At 35.9% G+C, this 22,985-nt stretch overlaps 1 protein-coding gene and 1 long non-coding RNA gene across 4 annotated transcripts in view; one reads left to right on the top strand and one right to left on the bottom strand.

Moving 5' to 3' along the window:
- The window catches only part of PDE4D (phosphodiesterase 4D), a 340,514-nt gene that overhangs the window by 140,998 nt on the left and 176,531 nt on the right, over nucleotides 1-22,985 (bottom strand). Inside the window, exon 1 of one of the 3 annotated variants that reach the window (XM_018070369.2) lies at nucleotides 8,630-8,923. The exons of the other annotated variants lie outside the window; for them this stretch is intronic. Coding sequence (XP_017925858.1) covers nucleotides 8,630-8,694 — 65 coding nt within the window. The 5' untranslated portion in view covers nucleotides 8,695-8,923. Of the gene's footprint in view, nucleotides 1-8,629; nucleotides 8,924-22,985 lie in introns of those variants that run through there. 3 annotated transcript variants of the gene reach the window in all.
- Nucleotides 14,925-21,382, top strand: LOC108639264. The gene is made up of 3 exons (XR_001920364.2): nucleotides 14,925-14,966; nucleotides 15,986-16,061; nucleotides 21,341-21,382. It is a non-coding gene; the product is annotated as an uncharacterized LOC108639264 (long non-coding RNA).

The raw sequence follows: 22,985 nt of genomic DNA, 5'->3' as shown, positions 1-22,985 counted from the left end.
GCTGTGGATGCTTTTGAGAAAGCACGCAGGATCACCCTTGAGGAGAAAAGACAACGCAGAAAGAATCGTGCCTTGCAGAATATACCACCTAAGGAGTCTTTCTGCTGTGCCTTTTGCAATCGGACATGCCTGTCTCATATTGGCCTTTTTATCCACCAACGTGCTTGTAAAAAATGTGGGTAGAGCCTTTCCCAAATCTTCGTTTGCGAAGCCCAGCCATGATTTGCTGTATTTTTGATATAGCAATAATGGCATCAAATAATTTAGAAGATGTTGAACAAGGAAGGATGAAAGCTACAGTAACACAATAATGCAATTACTCCATTTCAGGCATAAAGATGTCTATTTTATATCTGGAAGTTTTGCAGGCAAAAACTGAAACCAAGTGAGTATTTTTTTTGTGAAATAAAGTTAACATTATGAAAATGTTTTGTTGCAGTCTTTCAAAGGCAAATTTTAATGACATTCAATAGAAGGTTATCCCAAACTCCGTTGGAAAGGAAGATTTAAATGCAAAAAAGGATGGCAAACATGCAAATGAGGGAACTAAAAGTAAAACTAGCTATAGAGTTGGAACCCAATAATAAGGTAAATCTATAGGCTTAGGACAAAAGAAAAATAGATTTTGGCCAAGTCAAGGAGAGATCACGTATCAAATGAGAGCTCTACTCACAAGCTTTAAATCACTAAATATGGAAATGTCTGAGACAATAAAGATGATTATGAATATAAAGCTCTGAGAATGAAGATGATCTTATATAATCGATCTCATGTAGGGGATGCTTCAGGGCAGCGGCAAACAGGGATCATAGTGACTGGCTGTTTATTTCTCAATACATACCTCTTGGAAAGAATTTCCGAAAAGTGCTTGCTGTAATCCGCTCTGATGTGTGTGTGGGTGGAAGCTGACAGCAGCTATGAGATGTAGTATGACACCAAGTGAAATTAATCATTGGGGTTCAAAAAGCAGCCTGTCACTGTGTCAGAGGGTTAATTGGCCTTGATACAGCATTATCCTACCAGCTCCCAGGGCAGTACAGCAAACACCAACATGCAAGTTTTGTCTTGTCCTTTAGGTATGTAGCATCTGTGTCCTTTCTTTGAAACATGTTGTGGGTACATTCTGTTAGTAGGGTCTTATATAATTCAACATGAGAATTCCTTCAAAATTTAGATAACCAACCAATATAATTGCCCCCAATGGAAACTTTTCAAAAACACAAAAATAAATTATGATTATTAAAAGGAATTTAATTTCAGAATTACTTAAAGTTTTTTCATAAAAATAAACTCTTTTCTTTCTAGTCTGACATGAATTTTTATTCAAATAGTTAATTTGAATAATGATTTTAAATTACTAAATTGAAATAAAGCATAATGAAACTACTAAAATGAAATTTTTAATTGATCTCTGCTGAATTTGAGATCTCTGACAAAGAAAAAGACAGTTATTAATGGTTCTGAAACAATCTTCTTTCTTTTCTTAATGCTTAGCACTTTCATAGAAGGGGAAAAGTATTTTTAAAATATCTATAGAGAAAACTCTTTTTGACTTAGTGCTTGAAGTTTTGAGTGTATTAGTATTTGATTGTATTTATAACATCACCACTAGGTGCTGTTATAAAACTAGCAAATGAAATGGAGAAGAAACACATTTAAGTCATGAGTTCCTCTCTGTGCTTCTCAAATCCTCAAAAATAAGGTCACATGAACAAAAACTCTTTCTGCCCTTTAGCTTCTAAAAGTCTGTACTGTTCAGTCTTTTAATATAAGTTTGCAAAGGTTTCATGATTTTTGATGAAAGAAAAAAATATTTAAAAGGTCATACCATAGTATGCACCTATTTAAGTCATGCATGCACACATCTTCACAGTGTCACCAATATTAACAAATAAAGGAATGCAGAAATGTACTGAGTTTTATAATGTGACTTAAGAAACATGCTCTAGTGCATATAAATCTGACTTAAAATCCACTGTAGCTGAAATCTGATGGGAATCACAGTAACGAGGTTGAGTCATTTGTGATGCCATTAGAATGATGATGTCACTGCTTAGTGACTGCATGGATTTGAAGTGCTGAGTTCTTTCAGTATTACATTTAGCCTAAATAACTGGTTTATTCTTGTTACTGTGTTCTAATACTTTTTATTCTGTACTGGACTTGCCTTGTTTTATATGAATACTCTATTTATATTATAAAATAATGCTAAAACTACTAAATATTAAAGCATATATTCAGCATGTTAGTTGCATTAGAAAGAATTAATCTGGTTAAATGTGCACACTGTAGGTGCCCATATACAAGTTAGATTTCATTTATATATATTATTTATGTTGAGTGAAGCTTAGGCTGATAAAATCAATGACATCAAGAGCACATCTTCCTCTGAGGAGACATCTAAAATATGTGATGTAAGTCATATCTGAAAACAGGTACTTCTCTCCAGGAAGAGCATGAGGTTACTAGTTTAGGTACGACAAACATTTGTCTTTACATGAGGTGGATCCCATCTGTTATGCCTTACACTGTAATTGTGCTTTTCAGAAGAGATGGTAGGAAGTAACCCCTCATTGTGAAACAAAATACCACCAACTATTTACATGATGTAACGGAAGGCAGTAAAAGGCAGAGGATTCCATCAAGGCATCTCAATATTGATCTGTGTTAGGACTACCTTCTTTTGTCAGTTGAACCAGCTGTAAGTGGGATTTGTTCATTTAGATTGAGCTGTCAAGTGAACTCCCTATGAAACCAGCTGCCCTTTCTCTTACACTACACTACAGACAGACACTGAAGTGCCTCCTCTCCACTGGCCTTGCGGTCCAGTTACAGAGCTATGTCCACAAGTTGATAACCTACAGATGTGCTCAGGAAGAAGGTGTGAGAATGAACTGTGCTGTAAAGGCAATTATATTTTCAGGAAAACTGAAAGTGAATTGTTAGTACACTAAAGTGAATGGCAAGAACTACATTGTACATCTTGCACGTGCTAGGGAAAGAATATTATGTGTGTTTATCTGGATGTAACTTGAAAGAAAGTGTCTCTGAAGAAGTGCCCTCTCTTTGCTGGAGTCAAACTTTGTTCAGTTTGGCATGGTTTGCAATATTATTTTTTTAAAAAAACAAACACTTGTTATTTCAAGACAGCAGTTCTTATCAAAATGTTAAAGTAATTGGATTTTCTGTTGGCAAGTCTAATAGTTCACCTCTAAAAAAACACACAGATATAGGAATGTGCCAAAAGATTGTATGGCCAAGAAAAAACACTAAAAATTATTTAAAATCACTGACTCAACTTGAAATGGCAGTTAAAAGCTAACAGCAGACTGGACATCATCAACAAAGGTGCTGAGAAAAAAAGCAAGCATGTTTTACCACTGTGTAAGAACTTTGGTGTGTTCACATCTTGGGTAATGTCTGCCATCTGGTGTCTGTATTTCAAGGACACAGTGGTGTTTGAGGAAATACAATGAATGGAAACTAAAATGATCAAGGGAGGGGCAGTACCCTTTTTAGAGAAATACAAGAAGGCTACAGCTCTTCAGTTTCTACAGGAAAAGGCTGAGAAGGTTGCAACTGAGCTTAACAAAATCATGAAGCTGGTGGATAAGTGAATGCAGACTCTTTCACCAATTGCCACAATGACAGAACTAATTTTAAAGCACAGTAAATAAAGTCCTTTCTTACACAGGCAGAAAGGTTATCAGAAGGCTGTATGGGAAGATGGTTTACCAGCAAATTTTGAAAAGATATCAAGCAAATCCATGGGCAAACAGGTACATAGATAATACAAAAAAGAGAACCGCCAAGAATGAGCCCTATAACATCCCTAATACAACACTAGTAGACGCTGGGCAACATGATGGAAATGGATTGTTGAAATTGGACAGGCACTCATGTTTCCCTGTTGCTGCATGAGACAACAGAATAACAGGTTAGGAAGGCTATTGGTCAAGCCCAGTAGGATATGCCTTATATTGTTAGAAAATAGACTAGTCGATTACATCAAACTCTACCCTTAATTCACTGACAAAATAGCATTTGTTCCCCTTTAACTTTTTAAAAATAACACTGTTTAACATATCACACTATGCAGGCTTCCTCATTATCACCGACACAATAATTAACAGCATATGCATCACCTTGAGTTTCTATAGTTGTCATGATTTGAGGCCCATACTGCTTATGAAAGCCTATTTTCCTTAATGAAGTCACCTACAAATTCCATCAAAGTCAGACTTCATGTAGGAAAGGTCATCTGTAGCTTGCCAGTTTTCTTTAGCACCAGAAATCCCACAATTCTCCATATAACATTTGGTACTTCAATCCCCACCCATGAATCTGTGTGCTGTGTGGCTTGCATTGAACTATCCCAGTGGACTGTATTCAACACATTCAACTAGTAAAAGTGTGACTAGATAGTATGTGAGGTTGTGAACCTGTTTTGTTTAAGATATGGCAAGGGGACAAGTAATATTGCAAACAATGACAACAGGCACTTGGCTTACACAAAAAATCATAATACTGAACAGGAAAAAAGATTGACTCAATAAAGGAATAAAAAAGCTTAACTCTTTTTAACAGCCAAGTGATATGATTGGTGTTAATACTGTTCACAGTTATAATTACAAACATTTACATTCTCTGCCCTCCAGACAAAGACTCCTTCAAGGAATACCCAGGTTTTGCTCTTGATCTCCTCAGCACTCAGATTCCCAGTCTGAAAGGCAGCAGTTACCTTCAAATACAGGTCTAATAACAATAACCTAGAGGTATACGCTTCATTCAGTATCATTTATTGTATATATTTGTCATCTTTATACTGGCAATAGGCTTGCTAGCACCAAGGTATTAACTGAGGAGCTGAATCGTTTTGGGATGGCCAGATCTTAAGCAATGTAATGTGGCCATAGCTTTTTACTGTCACACATGAGTACCAAAAGACTGGGTCACAGTCATGGCAGAGTTCCACTTTATGATACTTTTAAGTCAGGAAGCCAGTGCAGCTACCTCAGGTCAGCACAGCTGATGTCTACAATTCTGTCGTAACACTTCTGCTCCAGAAACAATACTATCCACTGATGTCAAGCCAAAAGTATTTCATTGTCTCCATTCAACAAGACTTTTATTTAGCATCACTCTTGTGATCCACATATTAAGGGTACAGTCATAAAAAGTTCATACCATAGATCAGTTTTGTTCCACTCATCTATAAATGAGTGGAACATCTATTATAGACTGAGAAATTCATACTGGACAACATCCTTCAGTAATTTCCAATATACTGAACTTCATGATACTGCAGACGAGCAATACCACCCACTTCTGGAGGTAAATAAGGATAGAGGCAGTGTTCTACATAATACCACAGACTGAATCATTTAACACCTTTGCTCTCAGGGGCACTGGAGATGTTGGGATGTGCCCTTTGCAGATCAACCAATCCTACGTTCCAAAAACCAGAAAAGCTTGAATTGGCAGACATTACAAAAAATAAATAAAACCCAATAATACCAACCCACAAAGTAAACAGGTAACTCTAGACACACCATGCAGAAAAGCTGACAATATTCCTGAGGCTTACAAACTTTTTGGGCTAGTTATATGAATCATGAAAAACAAAAAAAGTTCTAGAATCTGATCAGCTGCCTCACTTCTAGCCAGTAAGATACTGTCCAACAACCAAAAACCCTTATCTGCTTGCTTGACTTTCCAGCAGTTAATAATTTCAACTTCTAAAATTTTAATTCAGAATAATAATAGAATAACTAGAATAGTATCTTTTTTAAGTTCAAAATTTTCTTTATCCAAATAGGAAAAAAAATCACCAGAGAAACACAACATCTTCTGTAGAACGCTGCTGCTCTACTATTCAGTGGCAAATTGCTAAGAAAGTGGAATCTTATTCTCATTTAAATTAATGTACTCCTGTCTCAGCCAAAATTTTACCTTACCATAAGTTTCCTTACTTCCTTTTTATTTCTTCTCTGGAATAAAAAGACGTATCAATTGTCTCAGTTGAAAAGTTTGCACCATCATTTATCCCTCCTGGACTATTTTCCAGAAATGTTCCAATTTAAAACCACACTTCGCAATCACTCCTGAAGTGAGAAATGTAACATTAGGATCAATTTTCCAAGGTACCTCAGAAAGAGAAGGTTTGCCTACAGACCCTACTGTCATGTTAAACAGCAGCCATCCTCAACCCAGCCAACTTTACAAAGGGATGCATCAGCACAGCCTGGGCTCACCTGCATCTGCTCAAAGCCACCTGGTGTGCCCATCACAGCACATCAGCAGTGGAGGTACCCTTTGGATGCTTTGCAATATTGATACCAAAAAGATTATCATGCTTTTACTACATACCCTGAACTTACTGTATCTTTTGGACAGATTGAGTGTGATTTCAAGGCAACTAGAACAACTGTCTTTTCTTTACGTCTTTTCTGTCCTCTCACTTGTCTCGATGTGTTGGGAGTCTCTGTGTGTTTCTGCTCTTCATGGGAAGTTTGTTCACATGGGAAACTATAGTGGAAAGTTATCCTGGGATAATTATCCTCAAACTCTTGGAAGAGGAGTATCTATACTTTAAAACACTCCTGTCACTATAGTCCCTGTGTCTTGAGACCCACAAATTCCTGTGTCATCTTCTCACATTCTCCCATTTTTTCCTTCCTGCACCCCTGCTACTCTAACACACAGGAGGATCACTATGTTAACAGACACCGAAAGGAGAAGTCTGTGGTATAGCTTTCACTATCTCCTGGCCTGAACATCTATCGGTGCTCCTCATTTAATCATGTTACTTGTCCCTAAGCGTTAATACTGTAGTGAAACTATAGTGTTGTTATTCTGCCCCAGAGAACTGCAGGAAGTGGTACTGATCTATGGGTAGAAACCCACAGACTCCGATGATTAAGCACACCAGGCAAAGTCATGCAGGTGATTTGGAAACTGGTCTGCTCAGGCCCACCTCAAAGGTTGGGTTGGGTTGAGTTGGGAGGGGTGGGTTGGGTGGGCTGGCCTAGAACTGGCACCTTCCCAGCGGCAACCAGGAGTTGAGCTCAGTGTGGGCGGCCAGCGGCTCCCTCCCATTCTCTCCTTCCTCTGCACTCCATTTTCCCTCTGCCTGGGGCAGGGCTTGCCTGGCTCTGCTCCACACCACCAGGGAACAGCATGTACCTTGTCCAGTCAGCCTCCAAGGATCACCCTGAGAGCCACCTCTGAGCTCAGACAGTGTTCCCAAACAGCAGAGTAGCAGAGGACTCCCAGTTTACAACTAGCAGAACAGGTATTCTCAGCTACCAGATTAGCATTATACCTGAAGGCAACAACAACAAAAGGGAGGCAGGCAGAGACTTCAGACACAATACTTGGTGGTCAAATCAACCTGCAAGTATCAATTCCAACGATTTTTTTCTTTGATTTTTTTTTCTTTTTTTCCTGCAAGATTTAAGGGAAGCAGTCAACAAAGAAATAATTGAAAGGCAGAAGAATTAATCAAAGGTACTGATTTATTTGCACAATTGTACGTAATAGCTAAGGTATGTATGTTTTAGCTTACTTCCTTGGAGACACCCTGCAGAGTATAACTTTACCAATACATAGTTCACCAACAAGGTATTGCATTTTAATATAAAGCTACTACTTACTGCAGTTATTTCAGCCAAACTCTGCCTTAGCAGTTTCTGAGAATAACTAGGATCCTTCTTTAGCTTGAGAAGTGTACTTATTTTCTTATCACACAGCAACATATATGCCATTGATTTCTAAACCAAAGCTATACTTTAAACTACATCATTTTATAGCAGTTAAATATAGCTCTGAAGAGTTAGTCTATTATGTGTTTATTAAAATGATGGTGACTTTATTAAAAACACAGAGAGATAGAAAAATTGCAGGAGACATTAAAAGAGTAAAGAGAATTTATTTCACATACTGAATAGCAACCTGTCCTGTCAGTGCCTATTAAGCTTTAAAAAGCAAAGAATAAGTATCCAAAAGACAGAACTTTGTTGATTGCTAACTGAAAAAATCTGCAAGAAAATCATACCGATTGATCAGTATTACACGCTGCTTCTACTCCTCTGAGCCACAGAGAGGAGGAGAAACACATGAAGCATAAAACAGCACAGTCTTACGCATGCTGCTGCAAGGTCTGTTTCTTCCCAGGGCACATCTCTACCAGTCAATTTATGCAGCCAAACTACATGTAAGTATCCCAAAATAGCTCACAAAATCTTTAGTTTCATTTTACTCTCCAGCCTCCAGAAATGCAAGCTTTATATTATAATTTTGTTTCCTTAAAAAAGTCTAGTGAAGACTTTTAGAAGGTACTTGTAAGTGAAAGGACTAAACCTTACTACTGAATGGGAAAAAATATAAGCAATGTGTTTAAAAAAAGTATGTAATGGGTTCTCTGTTTAAAAATTATATATAGTGTATTATAAAATAAAAAGCTACCTAATTTTACTCCTTACTAATAACTGTGAAACTCAGCAGTTGAACATCTTCAATAACCATGCAAAATCTGTCAAGTCAAAATTAAAGCCTGTGACTTTCTTGGGACATATCTGTGTGTCATAATAGGAGGGAGAGCCTGAAAGAAACAAACCAAACACATTACCACATTGTGTCGGCAGTCCTTAAGGAGCTGGTAGATCGAGATCTTGGCTTCATAACAATGCTCATTTTGAAAAATTCCTTCAGTATTTCTAGCAGCCAAACTTCAGTTGTCCTTAAAAAGCTTATTCTCAAAGTACTCCATTTCAAAGCATTTTTTAAAATCCTCTTCTTATTAAAGCCTTTCAAATCCGTCTCCTGTAAAAATCCGGAATGTGAAGGAAGAATTCTAACACACTGCAACTCCTTCCTTTTTCATGCTGAGTTTACTCTAGCACTGTGCTCTTCGGAAATGACACTGCTTTTCTCTTCTGTCTTGTATTGCCCTGGGAGGAACTAGTCTATTTTGAATCTGTTCTCCCTGCAGGTCACATGGGAATGAAGGCAGCTGAAAAAAGTCTCTATCTCTTCCTTGCAGTTTGATAACAACAGGTTTAAAGGTCAATAACATTTAAAAAAAAAAACAATATTGATGGATAATAAATAAAAGGAAAAGATGAATGTCAGTTACAGTAACATTTGTGAGTTTGCAGGGAAATTCCAATTAGAGGCATGCTAGGTAAATTAGTCTCTGTGGAGTAAAGAAAGGACCAAAGATTTCTTCATTCCAAATTAACTAAAAGCCTTATGCAGAAATTTAATTCTTCCTTTTCTTTTTCTCCTAACACTTGCCTGGATACTGTGAATAAGTACTATTGTCTAACTTTACAAAACAGAAAGTATTCCCTGTCTGAAAGACATTGAGAACACTTGGGGAAAGTTAAGTAAAAATTAAATTCCTTGTTGACTGTTAAAGTCAAACACACATACAGTGATTGTTATAAATCACTGAAGGACCTTAATTAAAGAACCATAATAGGATGTTCTCTCTACTGTACTGAGATCTTTTCCTGTTACAATAAGTACATTAATTGTTTATGCTTTACAAACACCCCTTGTATTTATAATTTCTAGCTAAAAAACTTAAATGTTTTGGGAGTTAATTCCTATGTTAGCATATTTGGCAGGTTCAGCATTAGAAGAGGAAAAATGTAGAGAACTAGACAGGGAATGCAATGTTTAATTTATACATTTTGAATTTGCTCTGAACTATGTTGATTTTAAACTGCAAGAGCAAATTTATTGCTGAACAAGCGGTTACATGCGTAATAGCCATTCCTTTGTACAGTCTCTACAAGTGTTGCAGTGTATTAGTTTTGAAGGTAGTGCAGCTAGGTTAATAATGAAAGCAAGCACTAAAAATTGTATTTATAAAATTTAAATAGACTTGGCAAATGGAAAATATGATAAACAGGCTACACATCGAAATATCAAACAATTCATCAAATAGGAATGTGCGTAAAGTGTGTAAGGCTCTCTATAACCCTTGCACTTTATTTTATAACAGTACAATAAAATACATTAGCAACTACACTGTATATCACCAGGAAAGATCCTAACTGCTCTGGAGGCTTTTGCCGGTGATCTGCATATAAAGTGTTCCACAACAGCAGAAGGAATGTTAATATTGCTAAGCATTCTGTTCTTCATGTTTTCTGGCACCTATCTCTCACATATTACCTAGTGACTTGCACAGGACCTTTTGTAAGAGTCCCATGGAATCAAAATGTTAACTTCAAAGAGTGGAAAAAGCATCTGTGATAAATTTAGCTCAAAGGGTCATACAGTCATGGGACCTTTAGTAACAGTTGGGTCTGTTACTGTGCAGGTCACACATCTATAGAAGTACACATAAATCAGGCACCGTGTCATGAAACTTTTTTATTCCTTTAACAGATTGAATAGGTTATGAAGAAAAGCCAAACTCCAAAAATCAGATAAAATAGAGGTGCTGGGCTATTACAAAATAACTGGCCATTTTAAAGCTGATTTTTTAAAGTTTATCTGATTATTTATTATTTATAAATATCAACATTTTTCCTACATCAATGAAGGAACACAAAACGAAGGAAAACCAACCTTTTGACTAAGTGATTTCAAAATACCATACTGGAATGGAATATTCAAAAACTATTTCTGCTGTGCCACAAAGTAAATATCTCAGGATGATTTGTTCTCAACAGCATAACAGTCAAGATGATGCCTTTTACTCCTAGTTAACAGACATTTAAGTAAAACTATACTATAGCATATTTAGATATTAAATATTACTATACAATAGGAATACACTCTAATTTCAAGTACTTAAATAATTAAGGCAGTGTTTTTAAATGCAGATTCAGAAAAAGGTTCTCATGGAGTTACAGATCTCCATCTCACTGACTAAATACTAACACCCATTGTGAACACGCTTTCTTTTTTAGTTTCCATCCTCAGCTCCTTAAAAATAAACTCCTGCCATCCAAGTGCCTACTAACTTCAACTATTTTGAAATGTATATTAAGCAGATACACTCCAAGTGGCCAATTCAGAGCCTGTCCTCAGGTAGCAACCTTAGAAGCATAGGCTTCCTACAAAAAAAAGGAGTCTATCACTAGGAAGGAGAGCTCGTAACCTTCCAGGGAATGTTAATTTTATCCGAAATTCATAAATTGACTTTGGTGAAGATAAAAAAAAAAAGTCAATCAAAAAATCTCTTAATAGACAGTATGAGAAAGGGAACCTTTTGTCCAAAGAAGTTTCTAGAGAACCCATTAGGCCAACTTTGGCAGTTAACGATAGCTTCTAATTCATACCTAAAACCTCTTGTGCTAACATGAACATCAATAGCAGTTTTGTCTAAGTTTTAAATAAATATAAGAGCATATTAGTCCATTGTGCTTATAGAAGATGATGCAGCATTTATTTTAGTGTTTGACATGGGGCCAATTATAAAAACTCAGTTTCTCATAATTTGAGGAATTGAGAGAAAAATTAAGGGAAATTAAGAGAACAAATAGAGGAATAGCCATTGTTTAAATAGCTGATTTGTACATGCAATTCTGTAAGTTGAACAAAAACAATAATATTTCTCTTTCTTTTTGGAATCCTTTTATTTTTTATGGTGGCAGGAAAAAGGCTTTGGAGCGGAGGTTTTTTTGGATTGCCTTCACAGTTAAGGCAAAAGCTGACTGTATAATGAAAATAAGCAAGAAAAGATTTTAAATTAATGAAAATACTAAAAGATGAAGCTATTTGGTACTGTTAAATACACTATTATAAAAGCAGCAAGAAAAGCTACAGTATTTTTTGTCTCTATGTATTGTCAGTGGAATGAGGATTTGACTGTATAATTAAACTGTCTAAGGAAAAAAAGATACAAAAATAATTATAACACCAATACTAAAAAGTGTGCAGGATTCAACCCACTTTGAGGATGCTTACATATTAGTTATTTATCTTCAAATTAGTAACTAATTGAACTAAACCAGTGTTACATTGCACAAAATTGAAAATTAAAATGAATTGCAAAAAGCATGGCTTAGGGAATGAGGCTCAGGACTGACTGTTCTGTTCCATGGCTGGGAACATCTTTGTCTTGAGGGTATGGAAAATCTGCTTAAACATTCTGAGTTTTGTCTTCCTTGTTTGTAAAACAGGGATAACCCATATCCTGCTGCTTGAATAGCACTTGGATATCAAAGAACTGAAAACATGCAATAGGTGGCAGGTTATTATTGCTGTTGTTGTGCGCAAGCTGAAGAAATGGATTCACAATCTCAAGCCTTCAGACAATAATGAATGGGCTCTTAAGTGTGTTGTTTGGAATACACATTAGAAAATGAAAGCTATAAAAAATCTGCTGCCTTTTGATATGCAATCTTAGTTTCATTATGATCTTTTTCAGGTAGGATTACTAAAATATTTTTAAAAATTTGGAGTTGGGCTCATTCACTCAGGACTATCCCTGTTATTGTTTAGCTACTATTGCATCTGCTCTTGTTCACAGTCTGCATCTTTCTTTTCTTCATATATACTTTCCAGTTTACACAGTAATGGAAATATAGTTTTCAACATATAAAGAATATGCACTGAAACCTGAACCCAACCTTTCTAATCTCTAGGAGCACATATTCCACAGTACGAAACATTTTCTCACAAGCTAAGAACCATACCAGTTGGTTTTGGAAACTGTGAGTTGCACAGCTCATTCTAGTTCATTCATAGCACTAGATTATGCTCTTATGTCCTGTACTGCAGAACAAAAGGAACGACAGAAAAGATTAACAAGATGCTCTTGTATTACCTGCATGGGTGGGTCTGAGAAGTAGTAATGGATGTGTAGGGTCAGAAGATGTCTTTCAAAAAGAAACATTAAATCAGAGAATTAGAGAAGTAAATTTTTGACCCACCTGAAGATTTTACCACTGCTCAACATACCAAATTATTTTAAAAGTGTCCTTTGGTAGGGTTTTAATTCCAGAGAATTAAACTCTGTTATTCACGTCTAGGTAACAGGAGGAAAAAGGTATACATAACTGCATAAGTAAAAGAATTACAAAATGTAATAATAACTACAGCACAGAATTCTTTAGAATGGAAAAAGGCAAACCAAAAGGCACAGAAGAATTGCAACATACGTCACTAGTGTTTCCTTTCTATATCTACTTCGCTACATGGATTGAGCTACCCAATTTAAGAATAAATATGGTTTATTTGCTCAGTGGCTGCAGTGTAAATAAAGTTACTATGTGCTCTACAAAGGCTTTACCCAGAATCAAACGTGCAAAACTCCTCACAGGTAGAATAACAAATAGGGCCTGCTGTGAGAATACTCTATTCTAACATGATGCCTGGTCTGAAAATGCTTGATCTTTGAAACTGTTGCTGCCTGAGCTGTACCATAAGCAGTGGAGGAGACATGTCTCAGAGATAGGCCTTACGGTGCCTCACTCCCTGGCACAGTTAAGTTCTTGATATATGCCAGGCTGAAAACATGTCCTTCTGACTTTATTCCAGCCTAATTCTCATTTGATTTAATCATTTTTTTATTAATATTAGCAGTCTCAGTATTAACTGATCATTGCTGGTCCACATAGACTCGGATCCAGAAATAAAGATAGTATCTGTGTAAAACTTAATTGTTAGAGACACAAAAGAAAAAAAAAAACCACAACTTTTTTTTCTGACAAACATTTTATTCTAGGCAAACTGTAAACTCATGCTATCAGCTATGGCTGTGGTCTATGGTTACATCTATGATTAACGTTAGAATAAATAATGCCGACTAATGTTGGATTAATACTGCATAACAGTGAATAGCCTAAAATTACTAGCCCTCTGGAAGATGTTGAACTTGAGCTGAGCTAAGACAGCCTAGTGTGTTGGGCTGTGTTTCTCTTTTTTTAAAATAAAAATAAAAAATCCCCCCAGATACTCAACCATGGGTGTACCTATATATGTATATATATGTATGTGTGTGTGTGCATATATATATATATGTATATATATATGTATATATATGAACACATAGATATAAAAAATATGGTTTGTATTATAAAAACATAGTCTTTTTGTCATCTCTAATGGGCATACTGCAATAATTACAGCACTAATTACACAGTTAAAAGGAAAATCTATCAATGTTTCCATCAGACTTTCTGTTTTTCAGCTATTAGCTCCCCACAAACTTGAACTGCAATTTCTTAGCTAAATAGTTGCTTAAAGAGTAAATATTGTGGCTCATACTTAACTTAGTGGGGAGTTAAGCAGTAGTTATGTTTTCCAAGAGTAATATGTCAGTCTTTTAGGCTAAAAGAAAGGTAAACTAACCTTTTTTCCCTTTTGTTAATGAAGCAGTGGCTGCTAGGAAAAGCAAGAGAGAGCTGTATTCCTTTTACAAAGATTTCATAATTAGAGCTGGTTCTGGACAAAATTACTGTTAAGTGTCAGGAACACCAGTTGAGAACAATGATATTTTGTGAGATGTACCCTCTTCCATCATCATTTTGTTCAGAAGAATTGAACAGTTCCGCTGACTATCAATCTCTGATTAAGGAGAGAAGGCTGGAACACACTCAGGAATACCACCATTCCAAGACTACCTGTTTATTTCAAGAATGCAAAATAGATCACCAGTTCAAGAAGACAAAAGTTGTATGTTCAACCTGAAAATTTTAACATAGGCTTAAATTTTAATTATGTTAGCTAATCTTTTATATTAAAGTTCTTTTTTTTCCTAACCTTTTCTTGTGTTGAACAAAACTCTAACATTATCAGCAAAACAGCATTTCCATACTCTAAACTGAATGTTTTTGTAACATTTTGTCTTTTTGGAAGTAGTGAAGCAATCAACATTCACTATCAGAAAGTCTTCCTGAAGGCAAATCTGAGGTGGGACATTTACATTAGTGTAAGAGTACAGTTCTCCACAAAAGAGAAGACTGTATTTGTGTTCTTCATTGGAAACTTGGCATCCACAGGTATGGGACCATGAGTCAGACACGGATAAGACTCTTGTTTGGTAGAATAGCATACTTCTAAGTCCTTCAGAAAAATGTCAGGAACTACAATTAAATCTAAATTATTCATTATGCTACAAAGCCTTTCTTGAAGAGGAACTACACCTCTATAACATTTGTGTTTCAAAAATTGTTATAAAATTTGCTATTCTTCTTCCACTCGTATTTGTTTTTGAGATATGGAAAACTCTAAAGGTTTAATGTGGCTGGTACAAAGAGAAGAAAAAAACAAGCACTTCATACGAACACTCAGAAGTACAAAATGTGTTTGATATTTAACAAAAAACTGCCAACCTCAAAACTGTAATTAAAGGATAAAAAAGCTATGTATTTAAAAACGTGGGAAGTTACTGGAGAGCATTCTATGAGAACAAATGAAGGTTAAACTTGTCATGAATTATTCACAGAGTTTAACACAGTACATTAAGAAAGAAGTCTTTTCACTAGTCTTGAGCTGTCAGAGGGCTGTTTGCTGATTTAAACTGGTCAGCTACGCTCCTGCTATAGACAATTCTGATAGGCACTTGCTGGGGTAGTCTGTTTCCATGATTCAGACATCTATTTTAAGACAGACAGAACTGCTCCTCTCAGCTGTCTGTCTTATCTTTCTGTGGACTATGACTCCCTGCCTATATTACATTATAAATCTAGATTTTGGGCGATTCAAGATGTACTTGATAAATGCTATGGTACCAGCATAAAACCTCTAAGTTTATATAACATGGAGGTTGGATTTTTTTGCCACTTCACTCTTTTACTTGTAGCAGTTGAACTGAACGTAGATAGGATTAAAAATTTTCTTTTCATAGAAATGTAAATTTCAGATAAATTTCATGTTTGGCCTCACGTCTTATCATATTTGGATTCTGTGAGAGATGAACAATGCCAAGATTTCACAGCCTCAGTCCACATCTAATGTAATAATTACTGTGGTTCAAAAAAGCTACACCTCTTAACTCTCACATCTTTCTCCCCTGAAGGGGGACAAGCAAAGTCATCAAAAGGAATACGGATATATATATAGTACATCGGCTATGCCTACCACTGAAAGCTCAGGTAAGACCTACTTCTCCTGATTTACTCAGACAACTAGAGGCAGAGATATTAATTGATTCTAAATTGCTTCCCAGTTTAGGACTAATTTATTAGTTCCGTCTGAACTCTTTATTCTATATTTATATGTTTGAATTTTCTTTTAGTAAACAAGGTACCAGACATGAGAAAAACATGTTGCAGTACATATCCTAAAGAAAGTCACTGGCAGAGATGACAGTTGCCAGAAACTTCATATTATTGTGGAAGTATAAATTGCATAAATTGGATGCAAGCATTTCATTATTGCCAATGCAGTGCCACATTGGACATGGACATTGTGCATCTTTCCTCTTTGCCATTCTGTGAATGAAAGATACTTTGTGTGTCATCTAACATGTCACAGCTTAGCCTATTATATGGATCCCCATAGAGGCATGTTTATATGTAGGACAGCAATTCTGAAAGTAGCAAAGTTTTTTTTTATACTGTTTTACTTTCACATACTCTAATGATAGCCTTCTAATATAACAAATCAATCTGTTCTTTTTTTCTTGGTGCTCTCCTTCAGTACTTGATTAGCAAAGCCACCTCTATTTTTAACACTGAATTCAATCCAGCTAACTTTGTTCTAGATGTCTGCTGCCATGTTAAATGGAGGACAGAAAATCTTACTTTAATTAAAGTTAGAAGAAAGACATCAAGTCTTTCCTGACTTACAGTGTCCTTTTTTTAATTAAAGGGTGTTCGTCCACTTTACAACATATTTCCTTAAAGAAAAATAATAGCAGAAATATAGAATGGCTTGGGTTAGAAAAGACCTGAAATACCATCTAGTTTCAACTCCCCTGTGATTGCCAGGGACACCTTCCACTGGACCAAGCTACTCAGAGCTGCATCCAACCTGTCCTTGAACAAAGCCAAGGAACGGAAGCATCTAAACTTCTCTGTGCAACCTATTCCAGTGTCTCACTACCCTCTGAATAAAGAATTTCTTCCTAACATCTAATCTAAATTTCTCCCTTCTTTAGCTTAAAACCATTCCCCCTTGTTATATCACTATCTGTCATTGTAAAAAGTTACTCTCCCTCTTTTTTTCCAATTCCCTTTTGGCACTAGAAGGCTGCAATGTGCTCTTCCTGGAGCCTTCTCTTCTCCAGGCTGAACAATCCCAACTCTTTCAGCCTGTCTTCAAACCAGAGATGCTCCAGCCCTCTAAATAGCTACAAGGACAGGTCTAAACCTCACAGATTATTTTGCTCTTATAATAAAATTCAGTAATAATTTGCTCACATATCATTCAATGCTTCAACTGTCCTCCTGGACAAACCTTCCTTTTATTCTTCTTGAGCTCTGATATATTTTGAAGCCAAAAACTCTCCCGGACTCTAAACATTCTTTCACACTAAGCATACTCTCTTCTCATATTTCCACTCCACTGCCCAATTGAAACCTTATTTGCTCCTCTAAGTTTTATCCTGCATCTTCTACAAAGCTAATTCCGTAGCCCTCTGGTTTTGGAATCTTATTTCTTATGCACTACCTTAAAGCTATTCTTGAGTAGTTTTAAACACCAGTTATGTTGAGGAGCCATTATTTCACCTCATCTCTATTAAAATCTTTACCTCATTTATGCTTCTCATAAAATTTTATGATATTCCCATACAAACAAAATGTTCAAACTGAGCTTTAAAGTAGCATTATCGCACAGGTTTTTCTGTCACAACAATAGCACTATCACTTATTCATGCTATCCTAAAATGTTTTCAGCCTTGGTACTTCATGTTGGACAACACAACCTTGCTATAGCTGAGTTATAGCATTGCTTCCTCTAGCATAATATTTCTCACTGGACTTGGTTGGAATAATCACTTCCTAGACAGAAAGACTGTGACATCTTTCTGGCTCACTACTTCAACTGTCTAATTCCATTTGTATGTCCCTATGTATGGCCCCTCCTTGTATGAAATTTATATTTTCTACATAAATTCAATTCTCATTCCTCTAAGCCATTTTCATCTCCTCTATTATTTTTTCTATTATTTTATCTATTATTTTATTATTTTTCTATTATTTTATCTATTATTTTTCATCTCATCTATTATTTTTTCAAACAGTTTACTTTAGTCTGATAATAAAGACTGCTTCAATCACCAATATTTTGCTTCTTCCTCAAGCATTTTCTGGTTTTCATCCTGACCCTGTGTGCAGGGAAAAAGACCCCATCAACTTTCATGTGCCCTCAACTTTCTATTTTAAATTACTTCTCAAAACATGCTCTCCCTAGGATGGCCAGAAAAATGGCCCTGTCTGACAAAACCTAGAGAACAACATTTTATCCTTCTATTTATATAATCTTGAGTAAAATCCTAAGCTTGTTGTGGACATGGAAATTTTTCTACTTCAGTAGATCCAGATTTACATTTGTCTACATTTTTTTAGGCTGACTACTTCTTCTCCAAACACACTTCAAGTAGCCTTTTTACTACTGTCTTGGTTTAATGAGACTGAAGTGTTTTGCTAAGGAGGATGAGTTATGAGCAAGGCCAAATTCTTCTCTCTCAGAAATTGTAAATCTGAAATTAAGAGGCTCCAATCGTGGAAGTATGGAAAAAGGAAGAAGTAACAACCCTTTATTAAAGAATATATGTATATTGGCAAAAACAGCAAAAGAACACAAAAACAACTAAGCAATAATCCTGTACCCAAAAGTCCCCTTCAAAAAGGAAACAGTTTGATACTTCTCTGTCCTCTAGCACGATTCTAATCACGGTTGGCAGGGGGAGCTGTTGGATCACTGGAGGAGCAGGGCCTGCAGTGCTCTGTGATGGCTGGCAGACGGCGCTGTTCAGCTCTGGTGGTCGCTGCGTGAGGCCCCAGTGTGTGGGAGAAGCTGACAATGGAGATTCCGCCCCCCACCAAGAAGGGGAAGGGGAAAAAGGGGAAAGGAGGGCGGTTTCTTTCCCATGAAACTCACAATATCTGTGGCTGGCTGTGATCAGGACTCCCCCCTTTCCTCGCCAAGCACAAACTTTCCGATGAAACCTGAGCAGGTCCGGCTGGTGACAGAGCAGACCGTAGCTGGTGACAGAGCAAGTTGAGGCCGGAGAACAGTCAGATGACCAGGTCAAGAGCAAAATGGCCTCAGAGCTTTTCCAGTGCACACCTTGTCCCCTTAAGGCAAAAAGTGAAGTCCCCCTTTCCAAGGAGAGAAGGGGAGAAAAACTCCTCTCCCCACCCCCCAGCCTTAGAGAGGGCAATAAGCCTGGAATGTAGTTCTGCCAGCTAGCTCTTTTGTGTAGGTCAATCACCCAATGCAGAAAACTGTCCTCCCCATTCAGTATCCCTCCCCCACACTGCAGCAGGGGAAAGAAAATTCCCATTCGGTTTTTTAGAAGAAGCAAACCCATGACAACTACTGTGTCATATTTCTCAAAAAATCATGAGTATGTCTATTCCATCCCTTGAATCTGCTCCACACATGCCTGAAACTTGACAATATTCAAGAAGTTAAGAAAGAGTTATGCAAGAACTAAACTAATTTTTAATTTTTTTAAATTAAAAACTGACCAGTTAAAGCTGGTCACAGATAAAATGTAAAATTAAAGAAAATGTATTAAATGATGCTTGATAGTTTGCTTTGTGTAAATAGTATCCTTTTTCCAATAGAGATTTATAGTATGCTGCAAAGGAAAAATATATTTAATGATTTTAAAGAAATTTACAGTAAAACTAAATCTAAACTACAGGAGTTATTATTTGAAACTACCTAATTTATGCAGCATCTCTAAGAGATTGTGTACACTATTGGTTGAGACCATCTGGGCTGTATTTCAGTGTGTTTGTATGAAACATAGAAATACTAGAGTCAGCCTTTTCATTCTACTGTCAGCATTTAATATATAACTCTGAAGGGCAGTGTGTTTGGTTTCTCTTACATATTTAAGGGAAGGTTAAAAAATAAAACAGACTGGGGTTTCAAAGATAATTTTGAATTATTATTTTATTTTAATTCTCACCTGAAATTACCTATGAGAGTACTGCAACAAAAGAATATTTCCTAAGAATATGTGAAATGTACATGAAAATAATTGATTCATTTATAGAAAAATTCAGAAAAATCTAGATCTACAAATATTGCAAAAGTGAACTTTTTTTTTATATTCGCAATTTAACAATTCAGAAAACTGTGTTATATTTTATGATGCAAATATTTTTAAAGACTACCACTCACATTAAAAGTTGGTTTTAATAATATATTTTTTAAAATTCCCATGTTCATAGGTACATATTTCATAACTACTACTGAAGTTGAACTAGCATTCTAAATACACTGGCAGTGTTACAAATCACAGAAAGAGGCACATTGCTGTCTCTGGAATATGAAGTTATAAAATGCTGTAAATTATTTCTGCTGTTTAAGCAATTTCTATATATGTAAATAAATTAAGTCCAGCAAAGTAAAGTCCAGCTGATCAATATCTAGATAAAATGACATTTAAGAAGAGAAGAACTGGCTGAGATTTTTTTCCCCTTTTGTTTCTCTCCATTATGTTCTATTACTTTGGACAAGAACATAAATAAATTATTCACTTTTGCTGTTTAGAACTGAAAAAAATGGCATATAAAAGGCATATAAAACCTTTCTCAGTTACGATCTCTTGCAAAGATAAGGATGAGCTACTAAGCTGTTTTGCCTAAAAAGTTCTCAATCTAATACATATTACACTGACTGCAGGGGCAAACCTATGACTTCTTCAATGTTTATTTTAAATTGTAAATAATAGTGTTGATGAATTTAATAATTTTATGAACATTTGAAGCTTAGTTATCCCCTTCTCTCTTGTCCAAAGAAAGTCCTCCAAACAGTGCATTAGAAGTTCTTCTAACACCAGGTTGGCATCTGCACTGTGATTTTCCTTCTAGCATGACAGCTTTCCTACTCAGGTGCTCTGTTGCTTACTTTCTTTATGACCCTTGGCCACGTGGTCCAAAAAGCTCATAATTTTAGAGAAAGCTCAGGGCAGAAATCTTTATTCTGAAAAAGTTTACACAGAAGATTACAGCAACCACTAATTCTGCCAATATTCTTTCTGAGAAAGGTACCTAAGCCAAATAAGGACTCAAGAATCTTTCTAATATTTACTTAGAGAAACAGAAAAGCATTATTTTAACTCAAGTAAAAGAGAAACCCATTTAAAAGCCATGGCTACTAGAATTATGATCACATTGCTCATCTTTGCAGTTCATTAAGGATTCATGTCCTCTTGTCTGACGATATCCATGTGTGTTTTTTAATACAGGATCCTCTGCATGCCCAGTCCCAAATGAAGCAGTTAGATCTGTGGCTGCCTTGCCTAACACAGACTTGAGTCAGGCTGCACATCACTGGTGGCTCAGAGGCCTCCAGGAGGAGGCTGAGCTCTCAAGAATGCAAAGTACCTTCAGATCTACTCGTCTGCAATCTTAATAGAGATGAACACTTATTTCTGAACTGTAGGCCATTACCTATTTGTACCAAAACAATGCCTATTCTTAACTTCTAAAAGAAAACAGATGTCAGAGCAGGATTGGTTTTGTTTTCAAAGTGTAACAGGGTAAGCTCTGTTCTCCTAAGATCTGAATCCAAGTTTTCATAAATGTAAATACTGACAATTAAACCTGTAATACCAAAATAAACCAGAGTTCAAATATGTTAATTTTCCAAGTTCATAATCAATGAAATATATTTATAGAGAAGTCAGATTTGCAGAAAAAGATCTCTTTCAAAAAGTGATTTGACAGTACTGGAAAAAGGAAACAAAGATTGTGATGCAATCCTCTCATGTAGATCAGTAACAAAAAACCTAATATGAATTAGAACCAAAACTGTTTCAGTTTAATCTCACTCTTTTCATTAATTAGACCTAAAGAAAAACAAAACAAAACAAAACAGTACCTAAGAAGAAGAAAAAGATACTGGAAAAAAAAAAAAAAGAATCTGTGCAAAAAGGGAGAAACTGTGTCTATAGAATAGAAGGTGACCAGTGGGACAGTGAGGAAAATATAAGATTGAAAATGACAATGCCTCTGTGACAACTTTCAATTCCCAGGTTTGCCTTCTAAAGATATTGCTAGATGTCCTTTGCATGTCACACTGAGGGATGAGATACAACAAGGCTCCTGTTGGTTTTGACCTTCCTTCAGAAAGATTATTCTAGATTGCAGAACTTGTCTATTTTGACTCACATTGTTTCTATGATGACATCCAGTGCATGGGATAAAGTATATTACAGTGATGAGAATTCATGGATTTTGATTTAAAAAAAAAAAAGATACTGGTTGAGGTAGCTAGCTTTGGAGATGGAATTGGAATTCTTAATATATGAAAACTTAAGAACTCTTTTTGTGGATCTAAGACTTTTGCTTTTAAGCCTGTCAAATCCTTCTGGTGTGGTTTTGCTTTGTTTTCAGAGAATGCTGTTTAAGATAGGTCTCCTTCAAATCAGTATATTAGGATGTCTAAGGGGTTAATGGTGCATTAGAGAAACGAGTAAAAAAAAATCGATTGGAGCTTTAGAATAACATGAGTTATTTCCCTGACACAAAGTTCTCTTCAATTCTTATCAGCAACCAAAATCTTAATGAAGAAAAGCCACTGAACATCAGAATAGTTAAATCACTTTTCTGAATAACCTTTAGGCCTCTCCTATAATACAGTCATCCTTTCATCCTTTACATATCCTGGCTTTTGTCTAGTTTTAGTTTGAACATAAAACTTATTTGAACTTTTGTCTCTTTCAGTATGTAGCATTTAAAATGAAATTAACAACTTAAGTCATTCTCTCCTGCAGGAATTTATCCATGGATATATGGAACTGATAGAACTTCAGTAATTCCAATTTGTGTAATTGACATGACTCTGTGGTTTAAATCCAAATATGCATGAGACCACCACATTCAAAGTTA

This window comes from Manacus vitellinus, unplaced genomic scaffold (genome assembly GCF_001715985.3).
Source record: "Manacus vitellinus isolate BGI_N305 unplaced genomic scaffold, ASM171598v3 scaffold_18_pilon, whole genome shotgun sequence".
Taxonomy (NCBI): domain Eukaryota; kingdom Metazoa; phylum Chordata; class Aves; order Passeriformes; family Pipridae; genus Manacus; species Manacus vitellinus.
Note: the sequence above shows the minus strand (reverse complement) of the source record. Positions and strands in the feature narration are given on the sequence as shown.